This window comes from Callorhinchus milii, unplaced genomic scaffold (genome assembly GCF_018977255.1).
Source record: "Callorhinchus milii isolate IMCB2004 unplaced genomic scaffold, IMCB_Cmil_1.0 Scaffold7, whole genome shotgun sequence".
Classification (NCBI taxonomy): Eukaryota; Metazoa; Chordata; class Chondrichthyes; order Chimaeriformes; family Callorhinchidae; genus Callorhinchus; species Callorhinchus milii.
The window spans coordinates 17,219,519-17,238,507 of NW_024704748.1; the positions used below are offsets into that span (position 1 = coordinate 17,219,519).

Consider the following 18,989-nt stretch of genomic DNA (forward strand, 5'->3'; position numbering starts at 1 on the left):
GGCCAAAATGGGGAAAGGCGGAATAATCTTTCATCTGAGGAATGTCTTGGCACAGCGGTGAGCTGCTGAGACTGAGTGCAATCGTTAATGACATGACCTCAGCTTGGGAAGGGGAGGAGGAGGAGGGGGGAGGGAAGGAAGAGGGGAAGAGGGGGGGGAGGGAAATTCCCTTCCAACTCACAGAAAAAAAAGACACACGCATTCCAATTCAATCATTGCAACAGTAAATGCAACAGTTCGGATAGAATCTCACCAATCTTTTTTTATTTCTATATGTATACATATGTGTGTGTACATACATATATATGTGTGTGTGTGTGTGCGTTTAGATTTAAATGGCAGACACGATCTGCACGAACATCTGGAGTTAAAAGGTAGATGACGCACCGACGAAACCGCAATCAGGACTTGCGACACGGAGAGCACAGATAAAAAAAACCCCGCAGCCTCATGCGGGAAACTGCACACGACCGTGGATGTGCCTGACATACAGTACCAGCAAATGCTCTCCATATGTAGTCAGTGGATGGATGGATGGGAGGGGAGGAGGTGATTGCTGCCGATGCTGTGGACTGGAGAGAGAGAGGCGCAGCTCCAGACAATGGCCAAAGCCACGTCTCAATGACACGAGCGGCTCGTTGCTCCGCGGCTGTCAGTCAGTCAGTCAGTCAGTCAGCGCTGAGCTGAGCGGAGCGCCCGGCGCAGTGCTTTAGCTGCGGTGCGGTGCGGCGCGGAGGACTGGGCACTACTTGGCGTCTGGTTGGAGTGGGAATCGCGCGGCCGCCGGGAGAAGCGGAGGGAGACGGGCGGGCGGTTCGTCCCGCTTTTTGCCCCCCTTTTTTTCCTCTGCGGCGGAGGGATACGCGACTCGCGCGAACTGGATGTCGGTTGCGGGCGAGAGGCGGAGAGAGGGAGAGAGAGAGCGCGAGGGAGAGAGAGAGAGAGAGAGCGCGAGAGAGCCCACCGGGGCGGGCGGGCGGGCGGTGCGCGGCGGGGGAGCAGCCGCAGTCGGGCGGGAAAGGCGGTTTCAACCGTTTTTATTTGAAAAAAGAAAGTCCCAGTCACCAACCATACGTCCGATAGACCCCCCAACCCCCACCCCCTCCTCAAGCCTCGCTTGTGTTCGTGCGGGTTTGCCTTGCGCCGGGTTTCGTCCCCGTCCCACCGCCCCCCCCCCCCCACCTCCCCCTCCCCGCCAGCTACCATGTCAGCTCGGTGAGGCTCCGTCGGGGTGGGCCAGCGGGGGAGGCAGACGATGGCGATGGGTCCGACGCGAGTGGAGCTGGTCGGCAAGAGGTTCGTGTGCGTGGGTGACGGCGGCGGCGGCGGCGGCGGCCCGGAGCTGGACGTGTCGGGAATCGGTGAATGGCGGTGGCGAGCCGGAGTGATCAGGGCCGTCTCGTACAGGGAGCCGTCCAACAGGGAGCTGTCGGTGAGTCGGTAATTAAATAGGCAACAACCTCTCCCCCCCCCCCCTCCCCAACCACCACCCACCCACCCCTCCCCTGCACACACGCACACAGAGAGGAGGGGGAGAAACACGGCTTTACTGTGTGCGTCTCAGTTCAAGACGTGGGGGTCTCCACCACCAGCACCAGCTTCTTCCTGTCAGTCCTTTTTTTTGTGTGTGTATGTGTGTGTGTGTGTGTGTGTGTACTCGGCTCTGGGATTCCCTCGCGTCGAGAAGACCGGCTCTGACCTTATCAGGACTCATCATCAGCTGCTTGTCATTGCTCTGTGTGTGCCTCTCTGTGCGGTGCGGGTGGGGTGCGGTGTGTGCGTGTGCGGGGGGGGGGGGTGGGGGGGGTGTTTTTTTTTCGAGCTGCTTTAATTTTCGATGCGATTTTTTTTTCCTATTCTTTGGTTGGTTGGCATTACTTTTCTGCACTTTCAGATGCGCTGCGATAACCGCTGAGATTGGAAGAGGCGGATTGCGAGCGAGGTGTTTAAATGTCTGAGGCATCCCGTGCTGCAACGTTATGTTGGACTCAGTCTCCCGAGATCGAGAGCCAATGCTGTCAGGTTACAAGTACACGGAGTCGCAGCGTTTGCGGGTCTTGTCATTTTTTTTTAAGCCGATTACAGTGCGCTGCATACATCTTGGCACCGTGGTGGCACTACAGTCCTACCTTAAGTCCGAGAATAAATAACACGGCATATGTTCTGGGGGACTCGCCACATATTGTTTTTTGTAGGTCTGCCCCTTCTGGTGGTTGTGTTGCTTGGTGTTGAATACGTTTTTATATATATATATATATATATAGGGGAATATTTACGATTGCATTCCACGCTCTGGATTATTTTTCTTTTGCCTGTGAATAATTGAGAAGGTGGACTTTTTTTTTCTGCAGACCTCAATTTGCATTGGTATGCCAGAACTTAGAGTTGACAGATAGGTGAATAAGACTCAGGTGGCTAAATAATACCTGATGGTCCACTTGATTGTATGTATTAACAATTAACAGAAATATTTTGTTCTACGTTTAAAAGTTTTAATAAAATACTGGAAAGATATGTTTTGCACAACTGTTCAATTGTCATTTTTCTATAACACAACTTAAGGATGAACATTATTGAAACGGCCACTGATTTTTCAAATAATACTGTAATCACCAATGTATCTAAACAAAGGAGACATGTTTGTAAATAAGTATTAATTTGTCTTGTAATGTTTGTACACAGTTAACAAGGATTTCACTATTGGGTTATTATAAAATTGGAAGGCAGACTAAAATATGTATATTAGGTTAATTACTTTAAGTTAATTTACTATATTTGAAGATATAGTGATAAACCCATTGAAATTATTCTATTTCTTATAAAAATAAGTATGCTAACATTTACCTCCACTATAATATTGTCTGCTGCTTTAAATCCATTACAATGATATTCCACTATTACTATAATTAATGCTAAAGCGTCAATTTTCATTGATAAGGCCAGAATTTATACTTGTCTAACAGTGAAATGACAGTAAATCCTAATATAGATACACAAGTATATAAAAGAGTATGTTGGTGTTGACGTTCACCTCACTAAATGTGAGAGAACATTAACTCATCTTAGTTTTAGAATTACAATAGCGAGAGTTTTTAATTGTCCTGTTGGTTATTTATTCTGTTTATCAGCATATGTTTTAAATAGTAGATTAGACAAAAAAATTTTGAGTTATTGAATTTTACAATTCAATGTAATGTTGCAGGTTTTTAAAAACATCTAATGTTGAACAGTGCATGAGATATACTCGCATGACACAACATAAATTATGTTCAGGAAACACTTATTTGTATAAGTTGTCTTCTTATGCGCTTTATTTTGCGAATACTGCTCTGAAACTAAAAGTTGTTTTAACAACAACAAATTACATTTGTAAAGCGCCTTTCACATCAGGAGCATGTCCCAAGGCACTGGACAGTCAGTGATTTGGACTCGAGCAGGAATTGGGACCAAGGGGGGTGGAGGGCAGAGAGGGTAGAGGTAGGAGGGTGGCCAAATGCGCAGCCGAAGAGGAGGGTCTCGAGCCATTCTTTGACACAGTGAACACAGAGAATGGAATGACATTTGTTTAGTAATCTATGTGTAGTTTGAAGTTCCCTTTCTTGTATGAATCAACAAGGTGGTAGCTGAGGTTCTTGTGGTTTTGTGACATGTAAGTGGAGAAGTCCCCTTCAGGTTTCCTTCCAAATCTGAGATATTGGTTCAGACAGCAATACTACATTTTGATTTTTTAAAATAAACCTTTAATTATTCTATAACAAATATTGCATCTGATGTTAATTTTCCATCTATTTGTTGTACTATTTTAATATCAAAATCCATTAAAATGTTTTTCAATTAAATGATTTAATTTAGCTAATTTGAAAACAATAATGGAATTGGAGATTACTACATAAAAATAACTGGTTTAGTCCTAAACGATACCTAATGTAAGATGTATTGTAAACCAGATATTTAACTAAAGAAAGCTGCAGAAATTTGTTCTGTGAATACTTCACTCACCTATTACAAATTAAAATTGATGTACAAGTCATATTTTGTGCCACTAAGTTATCATTTAATATAATCAAACAATCTAGTTTTTTTGGTTAAAAATTTAATTTGCTCTCAACAACCATTGCAAAAAAACAAATAATGTTTTAAGGTGCAAGGCAAAGTAGATTTATATCTTGTCAAGCAAAACATGATTTATAAAATAGACCATAACCTACACAAAGTTGTAAAGTCTTTTTGAAGGTGCTAAAGCAATAAAGTAACACAAAATCAGCTTGTCATTAGCCTGTCTACTACTACTACTACTGCAGCTCGTGTACTGTCCCACACCAGGCTTCGCGACCACATCACTCCCACCCTCGCTCGCCTTCACTGGCTCCCCATTCCCCAGAGGATCGAATTCAAGATCCTAATCCTCACCTACAAGGCCATTCACGGCCTTTCTCCCTCCTACCTCTCTGACCTACTATCCCCTATCTACCTACCTCTCTGACCTACTATCCCCCTATCTACCTGCCCGTACCCTCCATTCCTCTGGCTCCGGTCTGCTCCACATCCCCCGCCCCAACCGCCCTACCATCGGTGGCCGGGCCTTCAGCCTCTCAGCCCCTAGGCTCTGGAACTGTATCCCCCAGTGCCTTCACCTTGCCTCCTCCCTTTCCTCCTTCAAGGCCGGTCTCAAGACCTTTCTCTTTGACCGTGCCTTCAGCTCCCCTCTCGACTCTCCTCGCTCCCTCCCTTCCCTCCCCTCACCCTGACCATTTCCCCCCTGCTCGGGTCCTGACCCAACTGTACAGCGCCTTGGGACGTCCTCCCAACGTGAAAGGCGCTCTATAAATGGAATCTTATTGTTATTTGTAACAAAATTAGCTGATGGTGGATTTGATTGCATGCTTGTTCTTTTTTTCCACAGCTATTAATCTGACTATATACACTCAAACCTCATTTTTGCTTTGGTCAGTTGGTTCTGCTGGTTTAACAGCAAAATAATGCATAGCTTGCCATTGAGAGCGCTGTCTGGCAAGCGTCCTCCTGCTTGTCCATCCAGGACCACCCTACCCATTCGGGTTTTGGCGTGCAGGGTTGACAACAACAAATTTATAGCACATTTCACTAGGGGTAGCATCCCAGAACGCTTAATGAGTCAAGTGAGAAGAATCCTTGCCCGCAGAGATTAATCTATCTTTTCAAGTCCTTCAACAAGCCTGGCTGACTGGTCTGTCTTCAATTGTGTCTTAGAGTATTGCGGAGCTGCCTGACTGAGGATCACTACGAAGGATTGATCTGATTCCAATATTCCATTTGTCAAGCACACCTTGGAACCAGCTTATCCCCCCATCCCTATTTACCTCACCCCAAGGATAATTCCCCAACCTCATCACCGGCAGATTTATATGGATCGCCAGTTGCCAGGAACCAGCAACTGTTCATCAGTTCTGACACTCCAGAAGAGTGGTTACAGGAACTGTTGCTTCTGAAGAAGAATAATTACTTCTAGAAATACTCTTAACAGTTCTCTGAATGCTGTAATTTATAATATATTTTTTCAGCTGCAGGGAATCAGGAAGTTCCTTATGACATTAATGAGTTGTGCACCACATATAATGCATTGCTTATTCATTTGTAGTCTTTATGCACTGAATTGTAATCTTCGTGGATTCTAAAAAATACTTTGAATCATGGCTCGCCATACATCTACTGTATCATTTTGAAATTCTGAGACTGGTAATGGTTTGAATTGAACTCAAACAAGCTGGTTTTGATGAAGTTTTACAGAAATAGCCTTCTAACTATTGATTCATAGCTCTGGTTTTAATCTGATCATGCATCTTATATTGGCATGCAAATAAGCATCACTGTTACAAAGTGAATCCTGTGCTTGTGTAGATATAAAAATACTTTAATAGACTGGTGAAATTAAATTACAATTGCCAACTTAGTTTGAATGATTAATGTTTTGAAGAACAATAAACTAAATTTGTATACCCCTAAAGCATGTTTTTCTTATAAAGCAGAATCCTTTTAAAATAGATGTGGTTTAATTTTTTAGGTAGTTTTTAGGTTGCAGCAAAAGACAATGTACCTTTTTAAGAGTTCTGGGCAAAATCAGATTCATTTGACAACCAAGACAAGAAGGTTAGATTGATTCGAGAAATTCACCAGATCAGCAGACTTCCTGTCTGCGTTTGCTGATTGTACTTCAGTACTGTAAAGTCTTCGTTAAATAAAAACAGCTGGATTATATTTATATGTCTTTAGTGCAGAGTGGTATATAATTGTATGTTTTTGCAGGTAAAATAAATTACATGGTAACCAGAAATTTGAATCCTGTGGATTACATATAAAAATCTATTCAAACCTGTTTCTTATAGTCTTGAAGCTGACCTAATATTTGGTGGACTGGATTTGCAAATTTTACACTTAAATCTGTTTGATGTGTCATCCAATACACTATCGATTAAGCAATTAAATTTGAGATTCTATGCCCTCAAATCTTCAGGTAAAAATCTTTGACTGTTCCTAACTGAATAAAATATTTACAAAAACCTAGATACAAAATGGAAAGCATTAGTGTCTGAGAACACATAGAAGGAGTCAACTGGATAATTAAATTACTCAGCTGTTAAAACGTTCTAGGAAGCTGTGACACATGAAGTCGTTTTGGTCTTTCAGTGAATGCAGTGAGAACATGTGAAGGTAATTCTGGAAAACTATTTTTTAGTAACAGTGTGAACTTCGTATTTTTCCCTTACTGATGACACAGGTTTTGTTACTGAAATAATGTTTTCTATGATTATGAAAATATATAGTCAAATACTCTGCAGTATTTTGGAAATAGATAAATATTTAGATTTTTTGTTTATAATCCTTAAAGCTTTAGTTTTTGAACTTTGTCATTATTTAAGATCTTGGTAGCCAATGGTTGACCTTAACTTGACTGGGTTGAAGCCATTTGTTAATTAACAATGAAGATCGTTTTGCTTTTCAAAGTTAATTCAGTTCAAAGTTTTGAGGTCCTTTTTAATTTGGCACCAGTTCAGAGTTGGTGAATCCATCGTTGAGGAGAAATATTGACTGTTCACTGATTTAGCAATAATGTAGAAATTAGATTGACTAGAATGGGAACATGGATCAAAGTGACATTGGAGAATAAGCAGGGAGTAAGAGAAAAAGAAGTGAAGAAATGACAGTTATGGCATATTGATTGGTGCATTGATACATTTTCAAATTTATATGTTTGTACCAAAGTTGACTAATATTGTAATGGAAAAGGTTGTTATTGAACGGTTTATTTTTCTTTTAAACATTGGTAGAATTGAAGTTAAGAGTAGGTCTTTTATGGGAAAAAGATTGTTCTTCTGAAAACAACTTATTATTTAGTTTTTTAGAAAATTGGGATTTTAAAAAAAACAAACACATCTTCATATTGAACTGGCAGCAGCTTGGATTAAATTAGTTTAGTGCCCCATTCTTTTGGTCTATATTATTTCTTTTCTTAAAATAAAATTTTAACGCTATTACAGTCCAGAATAGAATCTATAAGACATTAGGGATACAATTTGTTAAAAACACACATAACGGAGCAAAACTACATAGGTTGATTTTTGCCTGTTGACATCCAACTATTACTGAGTTAGATGCAAAACCCATTATCGAAAAACTTGGAAGAGTTGACCTGATGAGTTAATTGGAAAAGTAAGTGTTTGTTAGAAGCTGAGTTGTACAAATCTAGAAGGTTGCAGGTCTAATGCTCAGGATCTGTTGAGTTAGCTGATCTCAACTGGGGCAGTACAAGTAAAAACAGGTGTTAAAATGTGCTTCTTTGCTTCCTTCTCACTTGTGATTACTGTGGGGGTTATATCCCTTCTAGAGCTACATGTACATAGAGTTGGATGAGGACAACATGAGACTCCTCTGGTTTGAAAACTAAAAGATAATGAACTTCACCATCTCTCTGATATTCCTTATTTCTGCAGGCATCTGATGCAGTTGCTGGTGCAATACAAGCTTATTTCAATCCTTGTCCAATCTAGCCTGGCCAAAATTGTTGCTGTATTTACCAGATCATTAATTCCTGACAAATTTCAGAACACCAGATGCCACACTCTTAAACTCACTGCTTATTGGACAATTACATTTCTCACACTCAGCAGAATATTGAAAAAGTGTTATCTTAAGAGCAGGAAACTTGTCAAGTCTGTTCTGCCTTCTTCAGTGAAAAGATGTACCATGTGGCATGAGGAGGACATTCACTCCCTGCCCCATATGAGAGTCCTGGTGAGAATGCCTTCCTTTGTGTTCCAGTGAAGACTGACAAACAAATCAAGGCCTCCAATTATTAAAAATACACTGTATTAGCAGAGGGATTCATCTCAGTAGAATCTCAGTAAGATTGTTCTGAAGCTTGACAGAATTCATTAAAAAAAGTTGGTAAAACAAAATAACTCTTAGACAATGTTGAAATTGGAGAAATCAGCAGATTCGCTGTATCACTAATCCTGTTGTCACATGATCCCATTTTTACTTTGGTTCATCCCTAGCAGAAAAAGAGATTTTTCAGCATTGTAAATACTATGATCTGATAGAAAACAATCTTTTTTTTCCAAAAAAATCTCTACTCTTCATTGATTTTGTTTTAGCAATTTTATAGTTTCATTCTGTCATAATGAATGTGGGATATTGCAGCATCTTATGGTGTCCTCTGGGATCTGTTTTATGATGTTGTTTGCAGCCAATTCTTTCCTATACATTCATTGTATTGCATGACCCCCTGTTCCTTTTCCCCCTCCTACCTAGCCCAGGGGACACTGAGGCCATTCAGGGCACCCATACTGCTGTTCCAGCTGAAATCAGGAACAGCTCAGATCAAGTCTGGAAGATCAAAAAGCCACAGTCCATCAGGAAACTGGTATTGCCCTCACTGTAGCTTCCACTGCAGGATAGGCAAAAGTCAGGTTACTAATGTCCTGTCAGACTACCTCGGAGTACTAATGCAGCAACAGTGCTCCCAACCTCTCCCACTACCCACTCCTATGTCCAGCACATCACAACTCTGCCATCTTTCAAATACATCATGGGCCTACAGTGTTACATCACCAGTATTGTATGCTGTTGGTATCATCTCCTTTACAGCACAATCCAGATATCTCAAACGTAGACCAAGTGAGGGATTTCCAAACTCTAGTATGTTAAGGGTACTCGAAGCTTCTTGAATTTGATTGGAAGAGTGTAATTGCTTATTAAAAGAGCAATTAAATCATTAAAAAAAAATCCAGTCTATTCTCATATGCTCAGAAAACACAACACTGCAAAAATAGGCTGGAACAGAGAGCTCAACAAGCTTTGTTGCTGATGAATTGACATCTATTTGTGGAGTTATGGACTCAATTTAAAACTGTCTTGGTTTAAAAGAGGGACAAATTAAAAGTTAACGTTCATGAATATTGCATTCCCTCATGCCTCAATGGGGTACTAGAAGGGTTGAAGTGAGAAAACTCTGCTGCCAGAGTAAGGTCCAACCTTACTAGTGAAAGTGTTATGTAAAATCAAAAGCATTACCAAAGCATGCAGTTGAATGAGAATCAACTACACATTCTCTAGACCTGAATCTATGGAGCATCATACCTAGCTGTAGGCTGATAATGCTTCCCACTTAGGTGGAAGCAGATTGTTTCCCTCCTTTAAAAAATCTGTCATGCATTCCAGAACTACTACCAGCAGCTGGCTAGCACTTCACTAACAATCCCCATAAAGCCTGCATAACACCTGAAGGTTGCTTCTGCCTCCCATCATACAAAGTTAGTGGACAGAGATCTCTCTACCCATCTCTATGCACACAGAACACCAATGAGAACTATGCATTGCTATCCCCAAGCAAGTTAGCAAGGCCAACTTTTTACTACTGTGTAAGGTGAGCTACATAAAATATATGTTGTAAACATGTTACCTTGAGAATAATGTGTTAATGTTCAAAAAAACTCAGAACATGTTGGAACTATTTCAATTAAATGGCCTCCTGTACTGTCATTCTATTTCTGTACTGTCATTCTATTTCTTTAACTGGTGAAAAAAGTTTTTTTTATTGTTTGAAATTTTACTGCCAACCAGGTTGGTAAACATATGTTCCAATACGTGTGTGCTGCTAGACCCAGTTGAAAGCAATGTGAGTGAGTAGCGTAACCACAGCTCTTTGCTTTCTGTAATGCTAAAATATTTTTTGTACTGCAATAATAACTTAATCTCCGTTAAATTATACTTTCCTGTCTCATCCATCTAATCTATTTTACTGTTTGCAGTTTGGGCCAATAACTAAATAAATGGAAACTAAAGGATAATATAGACCTTTGTGCTCACAATTTGCACTTGCAAGGCTGTAAAGCTAGAACTGAATCTTTCATTTTCTTTCCAAAATATTTTTAGAAGTATACATTAAAATTGTTGGTGACATTTCCAAACATACATAATTTCAATTAATGCTTTTGTGATGCTTATGAACGTAGATCTATACTTTTATGAGAAATAATACATTGGCACATATTTGTGTTTATTTAAAACAATCAATTTAACTATGTATACCACTAAATTATATAGAGAATCATAACTATATGTTTGCTGAATGTTGTATTCATTCAACTTTTGAAAAGGAATGCACACATGTGAAAATCCTGAGTGAATTAAATGGATCTGCTTCAGCAGTGGGAAAAAAACTGATGTTGAGTCACTTCATGTCCAATTTTGTGTTTACATGATGTGTGATTTTTCTGCGGTTTAGTTCAAATGAAGTGTTATGAGTGTAGGTTTGGTTTGATTAGATTTTTGTTGTGTGCTGCAGTTTTATGATGTGGTTTCAAAATCTTTAAATGTTATGAATTGGCAATATGTTTGTGACATTACTTGAATTCCTTATTGAAGAAAAATGTAGTGAAGAAAATTGCACGGTTTGGAAGATTCATTTTATTCTATATTATTTGCTTGATGATCAGTGTTCATAATCAGTTGTGTGGCAGTGGTTGAATTTATTTTTGCATTGATTATGCCCAAGAATACATAGGAACACTTATTCTGAGGGTTATGCCACCATGGTTACCTCAAGCACTTGCTGGTGTTGTGAGTGAGTGGACAGCTGTTTATTTTCAAACTTCTAGTATTTTGAAAACACAGTATTCTTGTTTGAACTAATGTCTGTGGAATAAATTCTGTGTTCCACAGATTTGAGATAACTGTTTTTATTGCATGTGTTGGCACTGGTACTACATGTTACAATTGCAGAATGCTCCCAAAATGTGAGGTTTGTTTGTTTTAGCACAACTGAGTCTATCCTGACATGGTCTTTTATTTTCAACTTTGGCATAGTCACATATCCTCCATTTTCCCACTGGCTGGAGAACTATTTAATTGTTCCGTTTTGTTAGGCCAGACAAGTTCAGCAACAAATATTGTTAGTTATTAGACATAAGTCAGTTATTATTAGATAAAAGTTGAAAATTACCAGCCAAATACATATTTAAGTGAAATAAAGCTTCTATTATGTATTACTTTTCATATTGCTGGCTGGCGTTGCATGTAGAATTTAATCATGCAGCCAAAGAGCCTGTGTTTACATGGAACCCAAAATATATTTTACAATTTTTTATATAAAATGTATTATATTTTACACTAAATATATTTTTCCTATTTATTTAATTGGACTGGTAAGATAGTACTGATGCTACTGATATAGCAGAAGTGCTGTGTTTCAGATCAAAAACAATTAGACACCATGTTATAAAGTGTCTGAAGAAAATAGCCACTGATCCGACTTCCGGGTCATTGAGTCCTGTTCTGTTGTAGCAATCAGAACTCTGACGTACTCTAAGTGCGATTCGACTAGTGCACTGTAAACCTGGAACATGATAATATTAATAATCATTGCATTTCATAGAGTGCCTTATAACATAGTTGAGATGTCTCAGAGTGCTTTACAGGATACAGTATAAAGCGGATTGACTATTTTGTGGGCGATTTCAAGAGATCTGAATTCAGCTGATGTTTTCAGTGTAGTTCAGCATCCTGTTAGCCTTATTTATTGGTGTCTCACACTGTAGGACATGGTAAGCAAGTCAGCTAACACCACTGGATCTTTCAATCTTTCACCTCTTTCAGTCTTCCCCCTTGGAAACTTTTGCCCATTCATTTAAGTGCATCCTACATTTACATCTTATTTGCAGACATTTCGTGTATTGATTTGCATTTGGTAATTATTAGCCCGGGTACATAAAGGATTGATCTCACAGTGTAAGCTTTTGTCTGTTTAATATTATAGTGACCCCAAGCCCCATTTTAATACAATAATAAAGCTACACAGTATACTAATTGTTTACTACAATATCAGTCATTTAATACAAACATTTAAAAAAATTGCAGAATACTTAACATTTCCCCATAAAGAGACGGAAATGATAAGAAAGCATCAACCTGGGCTGCACTAGCCAACCTCAAGCAGCTGTTCTGAGGGAGACATTGCTGGTGGCTTGAAACCCAATTCCTTACTAACTTTATTGGTTGGGGGCAGTTCATGGTGAGAGAAGAAAGAGGAAGTGGAGAACATTACCTTAAAAAGAGGAAGTCTTAACCTCAGAAAACACAATTTAAGGCTTTTCCTCTTCTGATAATTTCAGTGGAAAATATTTTAGTATTTCTGCTATGTAGCCAATTAAAGTAATCGTGAGGCTAAATTGGAAAACTAATTTCCGAGTGCATGGTAGCCCATTGCTATTGTTTAAAGATTTTTTTCTGGGGAATTGTTGACGCTTGAAATGAAGGACATTGTAAAAGCTGCTTTGGCTTACTTTTGCTTGTTCTCGTCTTCTGAGACTTCAAATTCCTTTTTTTGACTACAGACGAATATCGTCTATGATATAATTTTGTCTGATGCTTTCCAATATTCTTGATAACATGGATAGTGTAGTAGAGTTTTAAGCATAGCATTCTTTAGCCTGCAATCCCTTGGCAAACTTTTCTTGCAACATTACGTCACTTCGAGGATAATATTTCTGATGCTCTTTCACCAACTTCTTAAGCTTCAATCCATCCAGAACTCTGCAGTTTGACTTCTCTCCTGCACAAGGTGCATTACTCCCCTCTTTGCCAAGCTCCATGAGTCTCCACTACTTCAGGGAATTGGAATTAAGATCCACAACCTGTTCTTCAAATCCCTCTTGCCCTACCTTATCTCCCCTCCCTTCCCCCTCTCTGAACCCAGCTCGGGTCTGAAACGCTGTACATTGCCCAGCGCCTTAGGATGTCCTCCCGACGTGAAAGACGCTATACAAACGTAATCTTGTTGTTGTTATCTGTATAAACTTCTCCAGTTCTTCATTCCAGCCCGTACCCTTTGCTTTTCATGTTCTGACATTACTTGCTTTTCACTTGCTCCAGCATAGTTGGCCAAAACTTTAGCCCTGTTTTCTCGAACTTTCTTTCAAAGTCACTTTTCCTCACTGCCTTTCTTACTTCCTATTGACTATCTCTTTGACTGTGCACTATTGTATTTGTTGAATATTTTGAGATGTTCATTTACACAAAAAGCGTGATTAATGTAAGTGTTATAATAATTTCAATGAGTGTTGACTACTTTTGAGAGGTGGAGTCTGTGATTATAAGATTGTTTCATTAAATTTGTTTGCCTTGCGTGCGTTAAGTTTTACTGGTTCTCTGCTGGCTCGCTAGATGGAGCACATTATGATTGCTGATTCCTTCATCTTCAAAGGAAAAATCAGCAAGAAAACACTGCCTTACAAAGTCGATCTCATGTCAGTCAATTTTAAACAGCATTGATTATTACTATGGAGAGAAGTGTGGTCTAGAATGCCATTGTGTCCATCCTGAAAGAATACTGAGACATAAAGGGAGCGAGAAGGTAATTAAACAGTATTAAAATGCGTTTTTATAAATTATTCTACTGTTTTAGAATGAAATGTCATGTAATTTTAGCTATACTGTTTTTTAAGTTTGCCGTCAGTACTAAAGATTTGTTTTAATTGTGTTCTATTTGATAGCTTTAGAGGTTTGAAACTGATGTTATTTGTTTAGTTTTAGATTAGTTTAGATTAGTTTAGATTTGAGTGTTTAAAAGAGGCCTGCAGAAATGCTGTTCAAGCATTCAGGGGAATATTTTGTACAAACTCCTACAAATTGACTTTAAAAGCTGTTGCTGCAGCATCATTATACAAATGAAGATTTCAGAAATTCTATTTTGGAAGAGAAATACTTTTCTATCAAGCTATTTCGATATACAAGCAAAATGTTTAGACCTACTTTTATCTTTAAATGTGTAACAAGGTTCTTTGTTTCATATTTCATGGTACAAGAAGGATTGTGTGACTCGTTCATTGGTTCCATGTTGTGGAAATTTGATCCTTAACAGATGTTTGAGTGTTTGCCAGCTTACAGCATGATCAGTTGACTAGACACTTTCTTATTCCTGTCTTATGAATATAGAACCAATCTGGTTATAATTGATGTCAAAAGCATGCAAGCCGGTGATAATAAAACAAGTTCCAGTGAACCCTTTATCTAACATTTCTCGAGCTTTCTCAAATACTTTTAAGCATAATAAAATGGAACGAAGTACATGAAAATCCTAAGTAGTGTAAACATTTAATAATAGCTATTGAAACTTTTAAGAGTATATGAAACTGGATGTATTGTAACCTTATACAGTATTGATTGTAAACTGCAGCGCAACAAAATATGATGCTGCAAATTCAGTTCTGTAATAATAATAATGCTTACATTTGGTATAGAGCCTTCACATTAGGACTTCGCGAAGCGCTTCACAGGAATATGGTAAAGTGGAGTGACTGTATTTATAATATATAATATTAGCAGAAGCACTGGAAAGACTGTTTTTTGAAGCTTAACAGTAAACTTGGGGAAAGAAGAAGGTCTTTGAAAGGAAAGTATATGGTGGATAAATTAAATGTGCTGGTTGCCAAGATTGGATTTCTGTCTGCAGGTGTTACTTTCCTTCAGAGAATTAGACTAGTTGCATTGAAGTGTATAAGTGAAAATGGATAAAAATATGAGATGGTCAAGATGCAACTTCAGTTCTATGATGATGATGATAATAATCTTTACAAAGGGATTTATATGTCTAGATTCACAGGTACAAAAAGCGATCAAAAAGGTTAATGCGATATTGATCTTTATCTCAAGAGGTTTGGCATACAAAACAAGGAGCCCAAGTCAGACCTCATCTGAAGTACTGTTTAGTTTTGGCTGCCAACCCTCAGGTAATGGGTCGGGATCAAAGGATATAGTACGAGGGAAAGGAAATGATGTGACGCTGCAAATCAGCCATGATCTACCAAAATGGTGGAACATGCTTGATGGGCTGAATGGTCTTCTCCTGTTCCTATTTCAATGTGTGTTAACTTGAACTGTTCCTTAAAGTTGTAATTTTTCCATTTGAATACCTTTCTTGTAATAATTATTATAATAATTGTTATCACAGACACTGACAACATCACCATCCATGGTTGCACACTCCACCTTGCTAAGCCATTCCGGAACCTTGTTTGACCCTCAGCTATACTTTCTACCCCATCTGCACCATGACTCGCTCTGCCTTCCCTCACCTCCACAACGTCGCCCCGCTCCAACAATGTCTCACACTGCAGGCCACCGAAGCCCTCATAAACACCTTCATTACATCGAGGCTTGACTATGCAAACTCATTGCTTGTCGGCCTCCCCAATTCCTCTCTCCACAGGCTGCAGATCATCCAGAACTCTGCAGCCTGTGTCCTCTCCCGCACTAGGCTCCGCGACCCTATCGCCCCCATCCTTGCCCAACTCCACTGGCTTCCCTTCACACAGAGGATACAGTTCAAGATCCTGATCCTCACCTTCAAAGCCCTCCACGGTCTTGCTCCCCCCTACCCCTCCGACCTCCTAACCCCCTACCATCCTGTTCACTCCCTCCGCGCTCCGACCTGCTTCACGTTCCCCGCTTATTGGCGGGTGGGCCTTCTGCCTCTCTGCCCCGACCCTCTGGAACTCCATCCCACAGTCCCTCTGTCTCGCCCCCTCCCTTGCCTCCTTCAAGACCCATCTCAAGAACTTCCTCTTCGACCGTGCTTTCGATCTCCCTGCTTCCCCGCCCGCCCTCCAGCCTGCCCCACCCTGACCCCCAGCTCGGGTCCGTAACTCTGTCTGTTCAGCGTCTTGGGACGTCCTCCCGACGTGAAAGGCACTTCACAAATGTAATTTCGTTGTTGTTGTAATACAATAATATGTTTGTTATTTAATGGTGATACATGCGGTACACTTTATTAGGTATCAAAAGTATTTATTTTAATGTATTACAAGTTGTAATGTGGTAGAGCTGTGTATGTGTATTTCATCAGCAAAATTGTTCTCGTAGAGCAGCAGTAGATTGTTTCCATTCTTCATCATCTAATTCAATTAGTACATTGTGGAGTCCTGTAGCTCAGTGGTTAGAGCACCTAATTCAGGTTAGAGACCTAAATTCAATTTCAGGCAGGGCGAAACCTTGGGCAAGTTTCCTTACTCCACACGCCTAATAATAATCCCTCCAAAAAACCAAAAACAATAATTAAATTGGTCATTTTCAATCTACGACTGTTTGTGGGACATTGCTGTGCGCAATTGGCTGCCACGTTCGCCCACAAATATACAGTCAATTCACTTTACAGTGTGTTCTGTGAAGCGCTTTGGGACGTCCTCCCGACGTGAAAAGCGCTATATCAAATGCAAGGATTATTATTATTATTATTGACATTTAAAATGTATTACAGCTTGTGCTTCTGCCATGCACTTAATTAAAACCTATAAGCACAGACAAAACATCACAAGAAAAATAGACAGCTTCAAAAATTGGAAAAGGCCCTCTGGCCTCCCTAAAAGATGTAGGACCAACAGTGGAATGGCACTGTTCTTCCTACACCCTTTATGTCATCATTGGAAGCACAGGCTTCTGTCAATACACCCCTGCCTTTTGGATTTCTTCCACTTAATATTGATATCTTGATTATTTGCTGAAAAAAAAGCCTTTGGTCACTTCTGATTTCCTCCCTTTAATTGCTCGCTATCTCTGTCTTGCATTTTTAAGTGCGTTTGAGACCTTTTAATTAAAGGTATAATTATAAATGCAAGGTTTTCCTACCAAGATTTCATTCTAATGGTTAACTATGCAACATACATTCTTTCTGGGAGTTGCAGCTTCTTGGAGCATAAGATGGCTTGTAAATCTAAGTATAGAGATTCTTGGAACAGAAATTGGATTGAAATTTTGTGTGCAAGACTTGAGTATACAGTCTGCATACGTTTGCAGTTTTCTATTCTGTAATTTATTATTGTTGGCGTAAGATGCAACATGTATTGATTGGCAAGTTTAGCTTTAAAGAACACAAAGAAACTGAGGACATTGTGAAACTTTCTGTGCACTAATATTAATTTTGAGTATATCTCATATGCTGCTAATATTGGAAATCAAATTTCAGGCCACATTTACTTCTGCTGAATTGAATGTTCCAATCTATGCCCTGAACCCTCATAAGTGTTAAATAGTGTATCATGTTACAGTAGGGTCCAAGTGGTGTTTTGTACAGTGATGCTGAAAGTGGGCAACTAGCCAAATTAGGTCATATGGCATCAACTCAATGCTGACTGTAACCCTTTAATGAATGCATTAATAAAGTTGATGTTTTGCAAACAATTTCCATTAACCTAAATAGAATTAATTTTCCTCATAGCTGATTTTTAAAAGATTCAGACTTCATGAATCTGGGGAAAGTAAAATTTTAATACACAGTAGCAGACAATTTGCAAGACTTATGTTATGCCTTTTAATCAAAAAAAGTAGGTATAGAACAAATCCAAAATTACAGCAGTGTTAAGAGCTCCAAATTCAAATCCTTATTTTAAAAACAATTCTTTCACAATTGGAGTGAATTCAGCGCAAAAAAGTTGTACAGTCCTGCTGTATAAAGTGAAAATTTACAAAGTACTTTTGTGTAGTATATAGTTTACCCACATTATGCTAAGTTCTCAATTTGACTTATATAATAATTTCTTCCCACCATAACGCAGGGATGTTGGGGTCAACTAAGCTCTTAGCTGTTTCCTGAGGTAACGCAACACAATCATTTTATACTGTTTTTTTCATATGTATAATTTAGTGCAGTTGAAGGGAGCTTTTACCCACATCAGAAGATCCTTTAATATTATTTCAATGTCAAATTAATTGAAATCTACTTGAAAATTTTTATTTTTGAATTTTATTGTACAAGAATGAAAGCATAACTCTACTGCTGTTCTACGAGATTCTGGAGTTCTCAGAGTGACTTTTGTTTTGGCAACCAAATGATTCATAACAGTCAGGGAGAACAGATATTCCAGCATCTCAGTTTTCAAGTATTTCTTTGATATAATTCATATCACTTCTACATCGTGATATAATTGATATCAGTGTCCAAATAGTCAGCCAAAATTTGAATGAGGTTTATGGTCAGGTAGCCGGTTGGTTTCAAATGTTGTGCATCAGCAAATTTAATTGTGAATTACTTTCAGCAATAGTAAATAGCTTGAAAGCCATGGTGGCATGGCTGTTGAGGTATTAGTTGATATTCTAGCATGATGATGACCAAAATATACATTGTCCGTTATGAAACATTTGCTGAAGAAGTAATAGGCTGCTATGCTGGAATTACCACCCACATCTCTAGTTTTAATTCATATAGATCTGCCTAAAGAACTGTGAATTTCAGAACGTAGATTCAATTCATAGGAATTGTCAGTTTCTGGTTCACATCAAGGCAAAGCAAAACAACCCATTCCTATTCTTTTCTACCTAAATAGTTGACGCATTAATGCAACGTACCTTTAAATTGTTCTTTTATATGCAGATGTCATAATCTATAATAATAATCCTTACATTTTATATAGTGCCTTTCATGTGGGAGGACGTCTCAAACCACTAAATCGGATGCACACACA

General features: G+C 39.1%; 1 protein-coding gene across 1 annotated transcript in view; it reads left to right on the forward strand.

The window, feature by feature from the left end:
• Positions 1 to 1,200: 1,200 nt before the first annotated feature.
• The window catches only part of jmjd1cb (jumonji domain containing 1Cb), an 85,535-nt gene continuing 67,746 nt past the window's right edge, over positions 1,201 to 18,989 (forward strand). Inside the window, exon 1 of the mRNA XM_007897239.2 lies at positions 1,201 to 1,432. Within this exon, the coding sequence (XP_007895430.2) occupies positions 1,256 to 1,432 (177 nt within the window). The 5' untranslated portion in view covers positions 1,201 to 1,255. The remainder of the gene's footprint in view (positions 1,433 to 18,989) is intronic.